This window comes from Lolium perenne, chromosome 4 (assembly GCF_019359855.2).
Source record: "Lolium perenne isolate Kyuss_39 chromosome 4, Kyuss_2.0, whole genome shotgun sequence".
In the NCBI taxonomy this organism is placed as follows: domain Eukaryota; kingdom Viridiplantae; phylum Streptophyta; class Magnoliopsida; order Poales; family Poaceae; genus Lolium; species Lolium perenne.
Genome location: NC_067247.2, coordinates 155,421,053 through 155,443,123, shown reverse-complemented (window position 1 = coordinate 155,443,123; position 22,071 = coordinate 155,421,053). Strand labels below are relative to the sequence as shown.

Below are 22,071 nucleotides of genomic sequence, written 5' to 3'. Positions count from 1 at the left end.
GCCAACTCTCTTCAAAGATGCAAGGAAGTTTATTTTATCTTGTGATGAATGTCAAAGGGTTGGTAATATCTCCAGACGCAATGAAATGCCTATGAATTATACTCTTGTTATTGAACCATTTGATTGTTGGGGATTTGACTTCATGGGACCTTTTCCCTCTTCAGAAGGTAACACTCATATACTTGTCGCTGTTGATTATGTTACTAAATGGGTGGAAGCCATACCCACAAAAAGTGCTTATGGTGAGACCTCTCTAAGAATGCTTTTAGATATTATTTTTCCTCGATTTGGAGTTCCTAGATATATTATGACTAATGGAGGTTCTCATTTTATTCATGGTGGTTTTAGAAAAACTCTTGCTAAATATGGTATTAATCATAGAATTGCTTCTGCTTATCATCCTCAAACTAGTGGGCAAGTAGAACTATCAAATAGAGAGATTAAATCTATCTTGCAAAAGACTGTTAATAAATCGAGAAAGAATTGGGCTAGTAAATTGAAGGAAGCACTATGGGCTTATAGAACTGCTTATAAAAATCCCATGGGTATGTCACCGTATAAAATGGTTTATGGAAAAGCTTGTCATTTACCTTTAGAACTAGAGCACAAAGCTTATTGGGCTGTAAGAGAACTAAATAAAGATCCTAAACTAGCCGGTAAGAAAAGATTGCTACAATTGAGTTCTCTAGATGAATGGAGAAGTGAAGCTTATGAAAATGCTAAACTCTTTAAAGAGAAAGTTAAGAAATGGCATGATAGAAGAATTATCAAAAGAGAATTTAATATTGGGGATAAAGTCCTATTGTATCGGTCTCGTCTCAGATTCTTTGCAGGGAAATTACTCTCAGAGTGGGAAGGACCCTATGTCGTTGAGGAGGTGTATCGTTCAGGAGCGATTAAAATTAGTTCTCTCCAAGGCGATGCCTCACAAGTGGTGAATGGACAAAGACTCAAGCATTATATCTCAGGTGATTCTTATAATGAAGATGTTGATGTTATTCGAGTGGAAACTCCGGAAGCTTTCATCAAAGGCCAAATTGACAGTCCGGCAGAATTCGACTTTGAATAGGTAACAGTACTGGTAATAAAAAGTTCGTGTTTTACTTTTCGAACAATGTTTTTGCTGTTTTTGGAAAATATGAAAAATTACGAGATCGAAACGGAGTGGAGGAGACGCACGAGGGCGTGCCCCCATAGGCCGGCGCGGGCCCCAGTCTGGCCGCGCCGCCCTATGAGGTGGCTCCCTCGTTGCGCCTCTCCGACTCTGGTTCGACCTGGTACTTTCCTTCTGTCGTAAAAATTCCTGCTATATAATCCCCCGGACCCCTGGAGGTCCGTATATCGTTTTCTCGACGTATTTTGTTTCGAGCTGTTTCTGCCAGGATCTGTTTTCAATCTAGAAGCACCATGGTCTCCAACAACAAGGGCAAGGGTCTTTCGGATGAAGATATTCAAGATCCCGAGTGGAAAGAGGTGGACGAGAGCGTGAAGGAAGAAGATGAAGAAGAAGTGGAGGAAGACTCGCATGCGTACCCGCGTGCTGCCATCGCAAGCATCGAGGTGGTTGAAAACCCTTCCAGTGCCACGAGGAGCGCAAGAATTCGCACCGGAGGAAGGGTTCCACGTCACTACCTAGCTCCAAAGACGTCTTCTCCAGGCACTTACCATCCCTTCCGCAATCTAATTTACAATAATCAAATTGAAAGGACTCCCAAAGCAGCATTGCCTAGCAATTGAGATATAGATCGTTCTAACACTGCAGGAAGGGTGAAGCCTGAAGCTGAAGAGTGGGGGAATAACTCCAAGAGTTGGGACTCACCGTCGGATGTACTTCTTAGCCGCGTCGAGCACAATTCAGAGATGATCCGCAACCTCATGTACAAGATTGATGAGCTTCAGGAGCTTGTTGAGAAGCTTGTCAAGAATGCATCACCACCACCGCCGAAGGAGTAATTCATCATCGGTATTGGCATCCCCTTGGTTTGTTCCAAGCTTGGGGGAGTGCCGCGGTATCACATCATCACTATCTTTTACTTTTTACTATCAAGTAGTGTCATATCATGAGTAGGGAAGTTATCATATAAGATGGGTTGCAGTGTGGAAGTATCTCTCCTTAGTTGGTTGTCTATGTATCCCTTGGTGTGAGTTATCGTTATGGAATATTAATGAGAAGTTTTATCATTTACATATTGCACATCTTATTTTAGTTTGCAATCTCTATTATATGATTGATCTTGTTATTAGTATTGGTATCACTTTGGGAGCATTGAGTAAATCTATTTGGTTTTGGCAAACTTATCATTGGTCAATAGCAACAACACTTTGAGGTTTAAGTAGAAAAGAGAAATACATGTAGATATGTTGTTTCATTGTCTTTCTTTCTTGTTATCTCCTTAGCTTATTATTCTGAAGTTAAAATTGTTTGTGCTTACAAGGAAGATGCATGATTGCTTCTATCACATGTATATTTGTTTGTTTCCCTCAACTCTTATGCTTGCTAATTTACCCTGCTTGCCAAAAACCTGTACCGAGAGGGAATGCTTCTCGTGCATCCAAACCTTAACCCAAACCTATGCCATTTGTGTCCATCATAACTACCTACTACATGGTATTTTCTGCCATTCCAAGTAAATACTTCATGTGCTACCTTTAAAACAATTCAAAATTTACTATCTCTTATTTGTGTCAATGTTTTATAGCTCATGAGGAAGTATGTGGTGTTTTATCTTTCAATCTTGTTGGGCAACTTTCACCAATGGACTAGTGGCTTCATCCGCTTATCCAATAATTTTGCAAAAAGAGCTGGCAATGGGGTTCCCAGCCCCGATTAATTAACTTTCATAATTTTACAAATAGACACTCCTCCATGGTATGTGATTGTTGGACGGCACCCGAGGATTCGGTTAGCCATGGCTTGAGAAGGCAAAGGAGGGGAGGAGTGTCATCTAAATAAAACTAAAATAAAAAGGCACTCCTTCATGGTATGAGATTGTTGGCAGGCACCCGAGGATTCGGTTAGCCATGGTTTGTGAAAGCAAAGGTTGGAAGGAGTGCCACCTAAAATAAAACTTTATGCGAGCCGCTCTTCGAGAGTTTGTCTGGCAAGGGGGTTAGAGTACCCGCTACCAGTCGTTGACAACAACAAACACCTCTCAAAATATTACTTTTATTCTCTTTATATGATTTCAAAACTGAAAAAGCTCTAGCACATGATTTAATCCCTGCTTCCCTCTGCGAAGGGCCTGTCTTTTACTTTATGTTGAGTCAGTAAACCTATTTCCCTCCATCTCAAGCAAGCATTCGAGTTGTTGTGATCAAACCATCTATATTGTGATTTACTTCATCGTGTCTTTTACTCTTCCTTGTTTAGTACAAGTTTTATCTGAATGAATATAGCTTTGAAAGTTATCAATGATTATGAGGAGATTATTATGATTGAGTATGCAAGTTGTGCCATATAAACTTTAACATGAGAGCGCTGCTCGATAGATAAGTATAACCTGTTAATTGTTCTCTGACCAAGAACGAAGTTTGCCATCACCAATTATGATTTCTTATGCACCTTTATTTGTGATTACCTTCTACTTGTTTCAAGTTGAATTATATGAGGAAGTTGTTCACTAGAATGTCTTGTGTGAATTAATATGATGCTTCTTGTCCGTATTTTATTTATCGACTCTTCACTCCATAAACATGTGGTCCTGTTTACCGAGTTCAGTTTCGCTTGGGGACAAGCGAAGTCTAAGCTTGGAGGGAGTTGATACGTCCATTTTGCATCACTATTTTATATCATAATTTGCTGTTATTCATTGATATATTTCATATTTAGAGGTAATACTTATGTTATTTCATCTGTTTTGCGTGTTTCATGATTATTGGAGGATCACGCACCGGAGTCAGGATTCTGCTGGAAAAAGCGCCGTCAGAATGCAATATTTCGGAAGATCAACAATTGATGGAATTTATATGAAAAATCCTATTTTTCCAGAAGACGAAGGGAGCCAGAAGGAGGAGCCGAGGAGGGCCGCCATGGGCCCACCTCATAGGCCGGCGCGGGCCAAGGCCTGGCCGCGCCGCCTTGTGAGGAGGGGGCCCACAGCCCCCTCTGGCCTCCTCTCCTTCGCGTACTTCTTCGTCCCGAAAACCTAAGCTCCAGAGGATAGTCGCGAAGAGTCACAGCCGCCTCTGCGGGGCGGAAAACACCAGAGAGAAAAGAGCTCTCCGGCAGGCTGAAATCTGCCGGGGAAATTCCCTCCCGGAGGGGGAAATCGACTCCATCGTCACCGTCATCGAGCTGGACATCATCTCCATCACCATCGCCATTATCTTCATCACCATCACCGCCGTCTCCACCGCTGCACATCGTCATCGCTGTAACAATTTGGGTTGGATCTTGATTGTTTGATAGGGGAAACTCTCCCGGTATTGATTTCTACTTGTTATTGATGCTATTGAGTGAAACCATTGAACCAAGGTTTATGTTCAGATTGTTATTCATCATCATATCACCTCTGATCATGTTCCATATGATGTCTCGTGAGTAGTTCGTTTAGTTCTTGAGGACATGGGTGAAGTCTAAATGTTAGTAGTGAATTATGGTTGAGTAATATTCAATGTTATGATATTTAAGCTGTGGTGTTATTCTTCTAGTGGTGTCATGTGAACGTCGACTACATGATACTTCACCTTTATGGGCCTAGGGGAATATATCTTGTACTCGTTTGCCAATTGCGGGGTTGCCGGAGTGACAGAAACCTAAACCCCCGTTGGTATATCGATGCAGGAGGGATAGCAGGATCTCAGAGTTTAAGGATGTGGTTAGATTTATCTTAATTACTTTCTTGTAGTTGCGGATGCTTGCAAGGGGTATAATCACAAGTATGTATTAGTCCTAGGAAGGGCGGTGCATTAGCATAGGTTCACCCACACAACACTTATCAAAACAATGAAGATTAATCGGCTGTATGAAGCGAAAGCATTAGACTAAATTCCCGTGTGTCCTCAAGAACGTTTGGTCATTATAAGTAAACAAACCGGCTTGTCCTTTGTGCTAAAAAGGATTGGGCCACTCGCTGCAATTGTTACTCTCGCACTTTACTTACTCGTACTTTATTCATCTGCTACATCAAAACCCCCTGAGTACTTGTCTGTGAGCATTTACAGTGAATCCTTCATCGAAACTGCTTGTCAACACCTTCTACTCCTCGTTGGGATCGACATTCTTACTTATCGAAAATACTACGATACACCCCCTATACTTGTGGGTCATCAGGCCTCGTGGACGAGGTGGAAGGACTGGACGACTGATACGTCCAATTTGCATCACTATTTTATATCATAATTTGCTGTTATTCATTGATATATTTCATATTGGGACACAATACTTATGTTATTTCATCTATTTTGCATGTTTCATCATTATTGGAGGATCAAGCACCGGAGCCAGGATTCTGCTGGAAAAAGCACCGTCAGGACGCAATATTTCGGAAGATCAACTGTGGAAGGAAATTATACCAAAAATCCTATTTTTCAAGATGACGAAGGAAGCCAGAAGGAGGAGCCAGCTGGACCCAGGGTGGGCCCACACCATAGGGCGGCGTGGCCCATGGCCTGGCCGCGCCACCATGTGGTGTGGGGGCCCCACAGCCCCTTTCGCCTCCTTTTCTTCGCGAAATCCTTCGTCCCGAAAACCTAAGCCACAGAGGGTACCTCGCGAAGAGTTACAGCCGCCTCTGCGGGGCGGAGAACACCAGAGAGAAAAGAGCTCTCCGGCGGGCAGGAATCCGCCGGGGAAATTCCCTCCGGGAGGGGGAAATCGACGCCATCGTCACCGTCATCGAGCTGGACATCATCTCCATCACCATCATCATCATCTCCACCATCATCACCGCCGTCTCCACCGCTGGACACCGTCATTGCCGTAGCAATTTGGGTTTGATCTTGATTGTTTGATAGGGGAAACTCTCTCGGTATCGATCTCTACTTGTTGTTGATGCTATTGAGTGAAACCATTGAACCAAGTTTATGTTCAGATTGTTATTCATCATCATATCACCTCTGATCATGTTCCATATGATGTCTCGTGAGTAGTTCGTTTAGTTCTTGAGGACATGGGTGAAGTCTAAATGTTAGTAGTGAACTATGGTTGAGTAATATTCAATGGTATGATATTTAAGTTGTGGTATTATTCTTCTAGTGGTGTCATGTGAACGTCGACTACATGACACTTCACCATTTATGGGCCTAGGGGAATGCATCTTGTATTCGTTTGCCAATTGCGGGGTTGCCGGAGTGATAGAAACCTAAACCCCCGTTGGTATATCGATGCAGGAGGGATCGCAGGATCTCAGAGTTTAAGGCTGTGGTTAGATTTATTCTTAATTACTTTCTTGTAGTTGCGGATGCTTGCAAGGGGTATAATCACAAGTATGTATTAGTCCTAGGAAGGGCGGTACATTAGCATAGGTTCACCCACACAACACTTATCATAACAATGAAGATTATTTAGCCGTATGTAGCGAAAGCACTAGACTAAAATCCCGTGTGTCCTCGAGAACGTTTGGTCATTATAAGTAAACAAACCGGCTTGTCCTTTGTGCTAAAAAGGATTGGGCCACTCGCTGCAATTGTTACTCTCGCACTTTACTTACTCGTACTTTATTCAACCGTTACATCAAAACCCCCTGAATACTTGTCTGTGAGCATTTACAGTGAATCCTTCATCGAAACTGCTTGTCAACACCTTCTGCTCCTCGTTGGGATCGACATTCTTACTTATCGAAAATACTACGATACACCCCCTATACTTGTGGGTCATCAAGACTATTTTCTGGCGCCGTTGCCGGGGAGTGAAGCGCTATTGGTAAGTGGAATTGGTAAGGAAAACCTTTACTGTTTGTGCTGATTTTATTTCTGCCTGCTGCTATAAGTCATTATGGAGAGATCTTCTCTTCAATTTCTATTTGGGAAATCTACTACTACTGCAACGGTAGTGGATGAGGCGCCAGGTGAGGAAGTGATACCATATAAAATACCTATGAAAATTATTGAACGTGTTATGGATAACCGCTATGAAGGGGATGGAACTGTCCACCCTGGAGATCATTTATTGTTCTTACATGAATTATGCGGTTTATTCAAGTGTGCAGGTATTGCTATGGATGAAGTGAGGAAGAAACTATTCTCTTTATCGCTATCTGGTAAAGCGGCACATTGGTATAAATTACTGGATAATGGGGATTCTCTTGAATGGAATGATATTGTGCCCCGGTTTTATTCTAAGTTCTATCCTCCAAGTGAAATTCACAAGGATCGGAATCGCATATATAATTTTTGGCCTCATGATGGAGAGAGTATTGCCCAAGCTTGGGGGAGATTGAAGTCTTTAATGCTCAAATGCCCCATTCATGAGCTTCCTGGTAATGTTATTATTGATAATTTCTATGCAAGACTTTCTTTTCAAGACAAGACCTTGCTGGATACTTCTTGTTTTGGATCATTTACACGCAACAAAGAAGAGTTTAAAAGGGACCTTCTTGATCGGATCCAAGAAAATACTGAAGGTTGGGAGAACGACAAGGATAGAGAATCAGGTATAATTTATGATTATAAATGCATTGAAGCTTTTATGGATACTGATAAATTTCGTAATATGAGTGCTATGTATGGTCTTGATTCTCAAGTTGCTGCAAATCTCTATAAAGCTTTTGCCTCTCATTATGAATTGCCAAAGAAGAATTTTGATAAGTATCATGAACCGTATAAAGATAAAATTGATTCATCTATTAATAAATGCGTTGTAGTTGAAACTGCTGATCATGTTATTCCTGAAGCTTATATTGAAAAAACTCCTTTCCCTGCTAAAATGAAGGAGTACTCTGTTATAAATAGTGCGGTTCATAAAAGTGAAAAGAAACCTGTAGAACCTGAAGAACAAATAAAAGTTGAACCTGCTGTTGCAATAGTTAAAGATCTTGTGACTGAAAATGTGGAAGATGGTCATATTATTTTCTGTGAAGATGCTTCTAATATTGTTTCACATCCTAATAAACCCAAACAAGCTAGTGTTCCTATGCTATCTGTTAAAATTGGTGATCATTGCTATTATGGTTTATGTGATATTGGTGCAAGCGTTAGTGCTATTCCTTATGAGCTTTACACGGAGATTATGCACGAAATTGATTCTTGTGAACTTGAAGATATTGATGTGGTTATTCAGCTGGCTAATAGAGAAACTATTTCTCCAATTGGTATTGTTCGAGATGTGGAAGTTTTATGCGGTAAGATTAAATATCCTGCTGACTTTTTGGTACTTGGTTCTGCTGCTAGTGATTATTGTCCTATTATTTTTGGTAGACCTTTTCTAAATACTTGTGGAGCTATTATAGATTGCAAGAAAGAGAAAATTTTGACTAAATTTGCTGGTGAATCTTATGAGTTTAACTTCTCTAAATTTACCAAAACTCCTTATAAAGCTGATTTGCCTAGTGATGATTTTAAAATGGAGCAGTGTGCATCTATTGTTCTTGTTCCTAATAATCCTTTGCAGCAACATTTGGAGGATAGCGAGAGTGAAGTTTTTAGGAAAGAAAGAGATGAGCTTGAGGAAATTTTTCTTCGCCAACCTATTCTCAAGCATGATTTACCGGTGGAAGATTTGGGTACAACACCGCCGCCAAAGGAAGATCCTGTTTTTGATTTAAAGCCTTTACCTGATAATCTTAAATATGCTCATATTGATGATAAGAAAATATATCCTGTTATTATTAGTTCTAAGCTTTCAGAGATTGAGGAAGAAAGGTTATTGGAAATATTGAAGAAACACCGAGGAGCTATTGGCTATACTCTTGATGATTTGAAAGGGATTTCTCCTTCTATTTGCCAACATGCTATTAATATGGAAGATGATGCAAAGCCTGTTGTTGAACATCAGCGTCGTCTAATTCCGAAGATGAAGGAAGTGGTAAGGAATGAGGTATTAAGACTTCTTGAAGCTGGTATTATATATCCTATTGCTGATAGTAGATGGGTTAGTCCTGTGCATTGCGTTCCCAAGAAAGGAGGAATGACTGTTGTGCCTAATGATAATGATGAGCTCATCCCTCAAAGAGTAGTTGTAGGGTATAGAATGTGCATTGATTTTCGAAAAGTTAATAAAGTTACTAAGAAAGATCATTACCCTTTACCATTTATTGATCAAATGCTAGAAAGATTGTCTAAAAATACTCATTTTTGCTTTCTTGATGGTTATTCTGGATTTTCACAAATTGCTGTTAAAGCTAAAGATCAAGAGAAAACCACTTTTACTTGTCCCTATGGAACTTATGCTTATAGACGCATGCCTTTTGGTTTATGTAATGCTCCTGCTACTTTTCAAAGATGCATGTCTGCTATTTTTCATGGTTTTTGTGAGAGTATTGTAGAGGTATTCATGGATGATTTTTCCGTCTATGGGAATTCTTTTGATAGTTGCTTGCGAAACCTTGATAAAGTTTTGCAGAGATGTGAAGAAACTAACCTTGTTCTTAATTGGGAGAAATGCCACTTTATGGTTAATGAAGGAATTGTATTGGGACATAAAATTTCTGAGAGAGGTATTGAAGTTGATAGAGCTAAAGTTGAAGCAATTGAGAAGATGCCCTATCCTAGGGATGTTAAAGGTATTCGTAGTGTTCTTGGTCATGCTGGGTTTTATAGGAGGTTTATTAAAGATTTCTCCAAGATTTCAAAACCCCTTACTAATCTTCTTCAAAAAGATGTACCATTTGTTTTTGATGATGATTGTAAGGAAGCTTTTGAAACTCTAAAGAAAGCCTTAACAACTGCTCCTATAGTTGAACCTCCTGATTGGAACTTACCACTTGAAATTATGTGTGATGCTAGTGATTTTGCTGTAGGCGCTATTCTTGGACAGCGAGTAGATAAAAAACTGAATGTTATTCATTATGCTAGTAAAACTCTTGATGCTGCTCAAAGAAATTATACTACAACTGAAAAGGAATTATTAGCTGTAGTCTTTGCTTGCGATAAATTTAGATCTTATATTGTTGATTCAAAAGTTACTATTCATACTGATCATGCTGCAATTAGATACCTTATGACAAAGAAAGATGCTAAGCCGAGGCTTATTAGATGGGTACTTCTTTTGCAAGAATTTGATTTACATATTGTAGATAGGAAAGGTGCTTGATAATCCTGTTCTTGATAATTTGTCTAGATTGGAAAATATTGCTTATGATCCTGTTCCTGTTAATGATAGTTTTCCAAATGAACAATTGGCTGTAATAAAGGTGAGCTCGCGAGACAGTCCTTGGTATGCTGATTATGCTAACTTTATTGTTTCCAAGTACTTGCCTCCAACCTTTTCAGCTCAGCAAAGGAGGAAATTCTTTTATGACTTGAGGCATTATTTCTGGGATGACCCACACTTATACAAAGAAGGAGTGGATGGTATTATGCGAAGATGTGTTCCCGAATATGAACAACAAGAGATATTGAGTAAATGTCATGGTAGTGCTTATGGAGGACATCACGCCGGAGAAAGAACCGCGCAAAAGGTTCTACAATCAGGTTTTTATTGGCCAACTCTCTTCAAGGATGCGAGAAAGTTTATTTTATCTTGTGATGAATGCCAAAGGGTTGGTAATATCTCCAGACGTAATGAAATGCCTATGAATTATACTCTTGTTATTGAACCGTTTGATTGTTGGGGATTTGACTTCATGGGACCTTTTCCGTCTTCAGAAGGTAACACTCACATACTTGTTGTTGTTGATTATGTTACTAAATGGGTGGAAGCAATACCTACAAAAAGTGTTGATGGTGAGACCTCTTTAAGAATGCTTTTAGACATTATTTTTCCTAGATTTGGAGTGCCTAGATATATTATGACTGATGGAGGTTCTCATTTTATTCATGGAGGTTTTAGAAAAACTCTTGCTAAGTATGGTATTAATCATAGAATTGCTTCCGCTTATCATCCTCAAACTAGTGGTCAAGTAGAATTATCAAATAGAGAGATTAAATCTATTTTGGGAAAGACTGTTAATAAGACTAGAAAGAATTGGGCTAGTAAATTGAAGGATGCACTATGGGCTTATAGAACTGCTTATAAAAATCCCATGGGAATGTCACCTTATAAAATGGTTTGTGGGAAAGCTTGTCATTTACCTTTAGAACTAGAGCACAAAGCTTATTGGGCTGTTAGAGAATTAAATAAAGATCCTAAACTTGCCGGTGATAAGAGGTTGTTGCAATTAAGTTCTCTAGATGAATGGAGAAGTGAAGCTTATGAAAATGCTAAACTCTTTAAAGAGAAAGTTAAAAAATGGCATGATAGAAGGATTATCAAAAGAGAATTTAATATTGGGGATAAAGTCCTATTGTATCGGTCTCGTCTCAGATTCTTTGCAGGGAAATTACTCTCGAAATGGGAAGGACCATATGTTGTCGAGGAGGTGTATCGTTCAGGAGCAATTAAAATTAGCTCTCTCCAAGGCAATGCCACGCAAGTGGTGAATGGACAAAGACTCAAGCATTATATCTCAGGTGATTCCTATAATGTTGATGTTGATATTATTCAAGTAGAAACACCGGAGGCTTTCATCAAAGGGCAAATTGATAGTCCGCCAGAACTCGACTTTGAATAGGTATGATCTTTGGTAATGAAAAGTACGCAATTTACTTTCCGAACAATATTTTTGCTGTTTTTGGAAAATATGAAAAATTACGAGTTCGAAACGGAGTGGAAAGGACGCACGAGGGGGTGCCACCATAGGGCGGCGCGGCCTGACCTGGGCCCGCGCTGACCTATGGTTTGGCCGCCTCGTCGCCCCTTTCCGACTCTAGTTCGATCTGGTACTTTCCTTGTGTCGTGAAAATTTTTGCTATATAATCCCCCGGACCCCTGGAGGTCCGTATATCGTTTTCTCGACGTGTTTTGTTTCGAGCTGTTTCTGCCAGGATCTGTTTTTAGTCTAGAAGCACCATGGCCTCCAACAACAAGGGCAAGGGGCTTTCGGAGGAAGAAGTGAAGAGGGTGCCATCAAGACAAGAGCAGCCAGCCGTTGGGAGCAAGCAAATCTTGGTGGGATCTGTTGACACTCGACGTTCTTTTTCTCATAACTTGCAGGGACCTTTACCACCCGCTCTTAGCCTCGACTCCTTCCCTGTGTTGGAAGAAGTTCTACGAACTACCGATGAGTTTTGTGATCAATATCGGGCTCTAAGAAGAGAAGTGGAGATACTCCAGGAGGAGAATTGCCGCCTCCGAAGAATGCTGGAATACCACTCGATTCACATCACAAGGTCATCATCGCCAACTTCAGATAACAATGAATCTCTTCGAGTCTTAGTGCAGAATTGCCAAGCTGAGAAACTGAAGTTGAAAGAGTTCTGTAAGAAGCGCGGGAGGAGTTCATCACCACCATCGCCAAAGGAGTAATTCATCATCGGTATTGGCATCCCCTTGGTTTGTTCCAAGCTTGGGGGAGTGCCGCGGTATCACATTATCACTACCTTTTACTTTTATTGTCAAGTAGTGTCATATCATGAGTAGGGAAGTTATCGTATAAGATGGGTTGCAGTTTGGAAGTATCTCTCCTTTAGTTGGTTGTCTATGTATCCCTTGGTGTGAGTTATCGTTATGGAATATTAATGAGAAGTCTTATCATTTACATATTGCACATCTTATTTTAGTTTGCAATCTCTATTATATGATTTACCTTGTTTTTAGTATTGGTATCACTTTGGGAGCATTGAATAAATCTATTTGGTTTTGGCAAACTTAGCATTGGTCAATAGCAACAACACTTTGAGGTTTAAGTAGAAAAGAGAAATACATGTAGTTGTTTCATATCTTTCTTTCTTGTTAGCTCATAGCTTATTATTCTAAAGTTAAAATTGTTTGTGCTTACAAGGAAGATGCATGATTGTTTCTATCACATGTATATTTGTTTGTTTCCCTCGACTCTTATGCTTGCTAATTAACCTTGCTAGCCAAAGACCTGTACTGAGAGGGAATACTTCTCGTGCATCCAAACCTTAGCCCAAACCTATGTCATTTGTGTCCACCATACCTACCTACTACATGGTATTTTCCGCCATTCCAAGTAAATACTTCATGTGCTACCTTTAAACAATTCAAAACTTAGTATCTCTTATTTGTGTCAATGTTTCATAGCTCATGAGGAAGTATGTGGTATTTTATCTTTCAATCTTGTTGGGCAACTTTCACCAATGGACTAGTGGCTTCATCCGCTTATCCAATAATTTTGCAAAAAGAGCTGGCAATGGGATTCCCAGTCCCAAGTTAATTAAACTAAATAGACACTCCTCCATGGTATGTGATTGATGGACGGCACCCGAAGGATTCGGTTAGCCATGGCTTGTGTAAGCAAAGGTTGGGGGGAGTGTCATCATCATAATAAAACTAAAATAAAAAGGCACTCCTTCATGGTATGAGATTGTTGGCAGGCACCCGAGGATTCGGTTAGCCATGGTTTGTGAAAGAAAGGTTGGAAGGAGTGCCACATAAAATGAAATAATATGGGAGCCGCTCTTTGGAGGTTGTCTGGCAAGGGGGTTAGAGTACCCGCTACCAGTCGTTGACAACAACAAACACCTCTCAAAATGTTACTTTTATTCTCTTTATATGATTGCAAAACTAAAAAAGCTCTAGCACATGATTTAATCCCTGCTTCCCTCTGCGAAGGGCCTGTCTTTTACTTTATGTTGAGTCAGTAAACCTATTTCCCTCCATCTCAAGCAAGCATTTGAGTAGTCGTGATCAAACCATTATATTGTGATTTGCTTCATCATGTCTTTTATTCTTCTTTGTTTAGTACAAGTTTTATCTGAATGAATATAACTTTGCAAGTTATCAATGATTATGAGGAGACCATTATGATTGAGTATGCAAGTTGTGCCATATAAACTTTAACATGAGAGCGCTGCTCAATGAGATAAATATAATCTGTTAATTGTTCTCTGACCAAGAACGAAGTTTGCCATTACCAACTATGATTTCTTATGCACCTTTATTTGTGATTACCTTATACTTGTTTCAAGTTGAGTTATATGAGGAAGTTGTTCACTATAATGTCTTGTGTGAATGAATATGATGTTTCTTGTCCGTATTTTATTTATCGACTCTTCACTCCATAAACAAGTGGTCATGTTTACCGAGCTCAGTTTCGCTTGGGGACAAGCGAAGTCTAAGCTTGGGGGGAGTTGATACGTCCAATTTGCATCACTATTTTATATCATAATTTGCTGTTATTCATTGATATATTTCATATTGGGACACAATACTTATGTTATTTCATCTATTTTGCATGTTTCATCATTATTGGAGGATCAAGCACCGGAGCCAGGATTCTGCTGGAAAAAGCACCGTCAGGACGCAATATTTCGGAAGATCAACTGTGGAAGGAAATTATACCAAAAATCCTATTTTTCAAGATGACGAAGGAAGCCAGAAGGAGGAGCCAGCTGGACCCAGGGTGGGCCCACACCATAGGGCGGCGCGGCCCATGGCCTGGCCGCGCCACCATGTGGTGTGGGGGCCCCACAGCCCCTTTCGCCTCCTTTTCTTCGCGAAATCCTTCGTCCCGAAAACCTAAACCACAGAGGGTACCTCGCGAAGAGTTACAGCCGCCTGCGCGGGCGGAGAACACCAGAGAGAAAAGAGCTCTCCGGCGGGCAGGAATCCGCAGGAAATTCCCTCCGGGAGGGGGAAATCAACGCCATCGTCACCGTCATCGAGCTGGACATCATCTCCATCACCATCATCATCATCTCCACCATCATCCCCGCCGTCTCCACCGCTGGACACCGTCACCGCCGTAGCAATTTGGGTTTGATCTTGATTGTTTGATAGGGGAAACTCTCCCGGTATCGATCTCTACTTGTTGTTGATGCTATTGAGTGAAACCATTGAACCAAGTTTATGTTCAGATTGTTATTCATCATCATATCACCTCTGATCATGTTCCATATGATGTCTCGTGAGTAGTTCGTTTAGTTCTTGAGGACATGGGTGAAGTCTAAATGTTAGTAGTGAACTATGGTTGAGTAATATTCAATGGTATGATATTTAAGTTGTGGTGTTATTCTTCTAGTGGTGTCATGTGAACGTCGACTACATGACACTTCACCATTTATGGGCCTAGGGGAATGCATCTTGTATTCGTTTGCCAATTGCGGGGTTGCCGGAGTGACAGAAACCTAAACCCCCGTTGGTATATCGATGCAGGAGGGATCGCAGGATCTCAGAGTTTAAGGCTGTGGTTAGATTTATTCTTAATTACTTTCTTGTAGTTGCGGATGCTTGCAAGGGGTATAATCACAAGTATGTATTAGTCCTAGGAAGGGCGGTACATTAGCATAGGTTCACCCACACAACACTTATCATAACAATGAAGATTATTTAGCCGTATGTAGCGAAAGCACTAGACTAAAATCCCGTGTGTCCTCGAGAACGTTTGGTCATTATAAGTAAACAAACCGGCTTGTCCTTTGTGCTAAAAAGGATTGGGCCACTTGCTGCAATTGTTACTCTCGCACTTTACTTACTCGTACTTTATTCAACTGTTACATCAAAACCCCCTGAATACTTGTCTGTGAGCATTTACAGTGAATCCTTCATCGAAACTGCTTGTCAACACCTTCTGCTCCTCGTTGGGATCGACATTCTTACTTATCGAAAATACTACGATACACCCCCTATACTTGTGGGTCATCAACGACCTTGATCGTCGTCTTCGCCGTCGAGGTTGATCGCTGTCCCATTCCTCACGGCTTCGTTGTAGGCCGCAAAGCTTATCATCCACTTGCTGTTGTCTTTGAGCAGCTCCCAACAATGGACCATATGGAAGCCCTTCTTGTGCGTCGCCCTGAACTTCTGCAAGGCGCGGGATACCTGCAATCATAGCCGCCAATGATGTACAATGACGCAAATTGACGCAATGACGCAAATTGTGTAGAATGATGATGGTTGTATCGTGTTTACCACTGTCATGACGCCAGTGCCGCTTACGGGGTTGTTAATAGCATGTTCGACCGCCGAGCAGAACTTGGCAGTCTCTTGTTTGATGTAGTTCCATCTTTTCCGGAGGGACTCCTCCGTCCGAGGGCCTGTGATATGGTAGGGCGGGTGCATCCTGGTCTCGTTGTACTGCTGCGAGACCTTGGCCCAATAGACCTTGCCCTTTTGCTGGGCGCCATTGATACAATCTTGGGTCGTTGCCAGCCACGCTTCACACAAACACTTGTCCTCCTCGTCGACGAAGCCTTGTGTCCTGCGGCTCTCCCCCTTCTTCTTGGTGGCGGGCTGTGTTGGCGCGTCGTCGAAGTCGTCCACGCACACGGGTGTTGGCTGCGTCTGCTGGGTGCCGAACAGCCGTGCGGTCTCGATGTCCTCCGCATCATGCGCGCCTGTCCAGGCTCGATCATCGCGAACGAAGCCGCCGCCGTAGATAATTTCCTGGATGTCTGAATCATGGCGGTCCTTCCAATAGTCCTACAAACGACCGGACATCAGACACATGATACAGGGCACTCGCACACATTGATAGAGCTCACGTACCGGGTCGTCCATCGTCGGGGCAGGCGGCACCATTTCGTCGAACAGGATGCGGGGCTGCGGCATGCTCTCCTCCGGTACCTGGCGCGTCTTCTGTGTCGCGCCCGGGCAGGAGTCACCGCTTCTAGGCGTCCGGTTGAGGTCGGGAACCGCCGCCCCGGTCAACTTCACCGGCGTCTGGCCGGAGGCGAACCGCGACGCCATGTGGCCCTGCAAGGGAGCGGGATTTCCAGGGCGCAGCTGGGAACTTACCGAGCTGACCGAAGAGGCCGGAGGAGCGACGCCGGCGATCCCCTCTCTCTTGACGATCATGTAGCCCTCCGCTAAGGTCGGATGGAGGGCTACTTGCGCGACGCCGGCTTTGATCTGCATCTGCCAGGCCTGCTGGTTGGCGGCCGTGGCAGTCTTGATTTTCTGGTTCTTGCGCCGCCCGCGCTTGGCGGCCTCCAGGACTTTCTCCTCCGCGGAGAGCACCTTCTTTGGCACCTTCGGCTTTGCCTCCCGGCCGCCGCCGTCGGCGGCCCGCTTTGCTTCCGCCGGAGCTGCAGTGTCCATTGTGGCTATGGCCGTGGCTACGGGGGAGTGTGGGGCGGCGGCGGGTGCGAGGGTTTGCTCCGCATCCATGGCGGTAGCTGCGGCGGCGAGGACGTCCATCGCTTCTGGCCTGCTCGCGCCGGTCTAGTTTCCAATTTGGCGTGGGGGAATGGCCAGTGGCGGGAATAATATCGCCCTCCGGCCACTGACGCGCGGGTCCTACGTCTTTTTCGGCGGACACTCGGAGCGACCGCCGAGCGTCCGCCGCGACGTAAACCTGACGCATATTTGGGCCAGGTTTGCGTCTCCGCGGATGGCCCGGTCACTTTGCGTCGCCCGGCTGGAACAGGCCCCAGACGCATTTCCGGTCACGGCAGCGACCGTTTGCGTCGCGCCGCTGGAGATGCCCTGATGTGAAGGGGTGATGTGGAATAAAATGCGCGTACCGGCTGAACTTGTCAACTACCACCATTATATAGTTGCTTGTTCCTATTTTATTTTTGATTTTGAGTAATGTAAAAAATCAGTAAACGACCGTAGGCCATTGAAATCAGATCTATCTTTTTTTTGTAGATACATTTTCTTATTAAAACGTTTTATAGGGCTGACGTCGTTGCCTCGCCGTAATGTTGGAGACCCCGGGGCCACGCATCCCATTCTATGCCAGCGATCTTTTGTGGAGACAACCTGATCGGGCCTATGCCGACGGCATACGGTGGTCGTCGGCACAGGTTCCCTACACCGATGGCTTTCCTGTGCCGACGGCGTTCTTCACGGCCTGCCCTATTTTTTTTAGATAAAAGGTCAAATGTCACAACGTTAAATTTATAACGCCACAAACGGCGATATGATACAAAGAGCTGAACCCAGTTTACAAGGTAACACTACACCCACACACAAGAACAAGACTAACAAAGAGCTACAACCAGATGCAGGGATCAAAGGGGCGACTATTACTAGACTACTTCGAGGAAGAGCAAACACTGGACGGCCTGCGTTGTCGTGCCGAAGCTCACCCGAGAGCTCGGGAGAACCGACAAACACAACGCACCGTCAGGCTGACTTCATCGTTGTAGAAAGCCACGGAAGCATACCACCACCAGGAACCGACCAGCAGCCCTATTCGAGCCTTGTGCCGACAGCCCCGACAAAATGTCATCGACACAACTCCTGGCTGTCGGCACCTTGTCTGTTTCCATAGTGATACAACTCGCCATGTGTAGTCATACAGATAGCTACCAGGAGTAGATGATACTCCATGTGGTTCAACAGTTTTTTTTTGAGCAACCGGCAGGAGCTCTGCCTATTCATTAAGAAGGGGGAAATTTAGCCGGTTTATGAGGAAAACCGACCGAAAACCGATACAAACTCGACACCTGTGTCCGGTTTATAAGGAAAACCAGACAAAGAAAAACCTACACGGCACAGTTTTAAGGAAAACCGGCGAAAACCACACTTGGCCACACGACCTAGCTCAACTAGGTATGGAGCGCCGTCGAATGACACCAGCACGACGGCAACGGCGAGCACCACGACTGCCCGGTCCACGTCCCTGGAAAGCAAGTCAGAGCCGAAGGAGACGGCTAGGCCTTTCAAGCTTCGCGGGGAGAGGCAAGCCGCAAGAAGCAAGCCAGCGGCACTCGCACACCGACGGTACCCGAAGACCACGACCCAAACCAGTGGTGCAGGCATCGACAACAAGTGGCTTCCAAGACTCCAAAAAATGACGCCTCCAACGAGGTCACGACATCCAAAGACGCCGCCGTCATCCAATCCGGCAAGCCGGATTTGGGTATTCACCCTGGAATGATGGGCGGAGGGGTGTCGGGACTCCACAACAATGCCTTCAAGAAGGAAAGCGACGCCCGAAGGCGACGCCGTTGTCGGCACCGACCAAGTCGGGCAAGCTTTTCATCCGGAGACCCATGACCGCCGCCTCCACAAACGCCGGACGAGCACAGACCACTAGCCAAAGAGACGCCGCCCACGCCAACGGAAGCATGCCCTGCCGCCCACGCGGCCAGAGGCATAGCAACACCACCACCTCGCTCCCGGAGCCGCCGCTCCGGCTTCCACGCGCAACAGGCCGACCCCTCGCGTCAACCTGTCACCGTCCCGAGACGCTAGAAACAGCGCCCGCCCACCAAGAGCCGTGCCGCCGCGCCGCCATCCTTGCACTATGGCACACCTCCGCCACAGGCCTGCAGAACTAGCAAGGGCCGCCGCACCCCAGCCAGCCTGCCACACGTGGTGGTCCTCCGCAACCCCCCGAACTCCGACCTTCACGCGACCACCACGCCAAGGAGAAGCTGGGCCGGCACATCCCCATCGCCACTGCGTCTCCGGGGCCGCTGCCCCGGCATCCACTTCTCCGGCCAACCGCCGGCGCCGGAGATGCAGACCGGCCTCCCCTGCCGGCTGCCCGCTGTCGGGGGCACGACCCCGACACCACCAACGCCACCAAGGCGTCCCAGGGCCGCCGTCCTGGCCTCCTTGAGCGAGGCCGAACTGCCCGCCCCCAAATCAAGCGGATCTCGATCTGGGAGGACGCCGACCAGGCCGCCCCGCAAGGCCCCGCGCCGACAGTTTTTCTTTTTCTGATTGGAATTCCATGGAATGCAGGAAATGTGGCATCATATACGATCCCTAATGCCGTGATGCTGCTCGTGCTGCTTGCCTTTCTCGCGCCTTTCTACATTACTGGAAATATTATCCCAACCTCACCTTGGGCTGGAAAACACTTTGCTCAAAGGGACATGGAGGAAATTTGAGCGGAAAAATTGACTGCATAATTAGAAACCACTCAAGAATTGGTTTGAAGATATTGAAGTCTTAATTTAGGTGGTGATGACAGTACATTTCGTTATATTGCACTACAGGAATGTTACGCTATGCCGACGGCCGCCCGCCCTCGGCGTAGCCTGGCCATCGGTGCAAGCTACATCGAGGGTTGCCATCGGCGTAGCCCCTCGGGCAAGGTTCGCCTCGGGAGAGCCCACATGGCTGTCGGCGTAGGCGGAGAGGCCGACGGCTGGGCCCTCCCCTCGGCGTACCGGGCCACACCGTCGGCATATGCTGCTACGTGGCACGTCTTGGGCGGGCCTGGCGATGCTACGCCGAGGGCCGCACCATCGGCATACGGTGCTACGTGGCACGTCCTGGGCGGGTCTGGCTACATCTACACCGATGGTGCGGCCCTCGGCGTAGCCGGGCCGTTGGCATAGCCCTGACCATTTGGTCCTACGCCGCGGCTATGCCGACGGCAAGGCCCTCAGCATATCTGTGGCCATTTTTTTATTTTTTTGTTGTTTTGGTTGTTTTGCTAGTTGGGCAGCACATCAAACCACATAAATTCACAGATAATTCACAGGAACTTGAAGTGCAAATAGCAAATAGACATAACATGAAGTGCAAATAGAAAATAGACATCATAGTGTCATAACATCATCCAAATCTACATAGTACTGTCATAGCATGAACTAGAAATACATCGTACTACATGTCTAGCTCGAGGCCTAGTGATCTCCTAGGAAAAGCTAGAGGTTAGCGAGCTCTTCACTGTTGAATTGAGGCGAGGACTGGCGATACTGCGCTGCAGCAGAAGCTGCAGAAGAACCACCATGAGAAGCGCCGGGAGAAGAACCGGGAGAAGTACCGGCATAAGGGCCACGAGAATGGCCGGGAGAAGGAGTACCATGATGAACCGGTGTGATCTCACGCCCACCACCCTGGATCCCGGAATATCCTGTTCACTACATACATATTCCCTAGATGTTAGCAACTTGCGAGACAAAGAAAAACCAATAGTATTCGGTTTGGCGAAGAACTTACCGGTGTACTCCCATAGTATGTCGCAGAGAAAATTTCCTTCGATGACATCAATGGCGTCGGCCCCGACAAGGGAGGCCATGGCCCTAACTCCACAGTTTGTCCAGTTTGAGTGGCCACCATCGACGCCTACAAGATAGTTTACATGTCAGACTTTGCAGAAATAAAGCATCAAACTAGGGGAAAGTGGGACTTGTCATCATTTGTGAAAAGAAAGGTTGAAACTTACATGTACATACGTCATGTACTCCTGGAACTCCCTCTGGTGCCGGTGAAAGGACTCCTGATATTCTTGATGAGCGGCCACGTAGGCCGCCTTGAAGTCAGGCTACAATTTCACAAATTCATATGTCGTTAGCACTTAGCCATGCATGAACGAAAGTAAGAAAGAGGATGGAAATGAGGAAAACTTACGTCGTATGCGGGTTGCCGAGGCTAGCAACAAGGCGGGATAGAGGGTTGTCTTTGGTGAGGCCCGCCTTGAGACGTGTGAAGGTCGTGGTGAGGGTATGCTTGACGACCTTGTTAAGCATCTTCAGATGGCCATACAGCAACCATCCGGACAACAGGACCAACGATGGATGGATCCATATTATCTCAAGGTTCCATCCGGTTCACCCGCCCGGTGAGTTCCACCCTATACATCCAGAACATGTCTAAGTGCCGTCAGCGCATGTGCGTGTAGCCGGACGCACCCGGGGGGGGGGGGTACAACATTGGATCAAACAACACCCCACCATGCTAGTGTACATACCATGTGGTTCACACACACTTTTTTTGGTTCATTCCCACCCCCGAGGATTGATTTCCAGGGAAACCCTAATCTGTTGACCGCGTGGTCTACACCATTGACTACACCACAGCGGCGATGCGGGAGGTGGCATTGTGCCTTCGTTTGAGCTTGGTTAGGTCATGGGAACTTGGCGAGAGAAAAGGGCGGGAAAACTTAGCGGGAAAAATGGTGGGATAGAAAGGGCGAGAGAAAAAGGGCGGGAGAGAAATAGCGGGAGAGAAATGGCAAGAGAGAAAGGGCGGGAGAGAAAGTGCGGGAGAGAAATGGCATGAAAGTTATTGCATGTTCTGAAACTAAAGATGATTTTTACAAAAAATCTTGAGAATAATATCAT

General features: G+C 44.8%; 1 protein-coding gene across 1 annotated transcript; it reads right to left on the bottom strand.

Moving 5' to 3' along the window:
• Positions 1-15,739: 15,739 nt before the first annotated feature.
• Positions 15,740-16,597, bottom strand: LOC127347315 (uncharacterized). The gene is made up of 3 exons (XM_051373515.2): positions 16,586-16,597; positions 16,010-16,519; positions 15,740-15,919 (listed from the first exon to the last, which is right to left on the bottom strand). The coding sequence occupies exons 1-3, from the start codon at positions 16,595-16,597 to the stop codon at positions 15,740-15,742; spliced, it is 702 nt and encodes a 233-aa protein (XP_051229475.2).
• Positions 16,598-22,071: the final 5,474 nt, after the last annotated feature.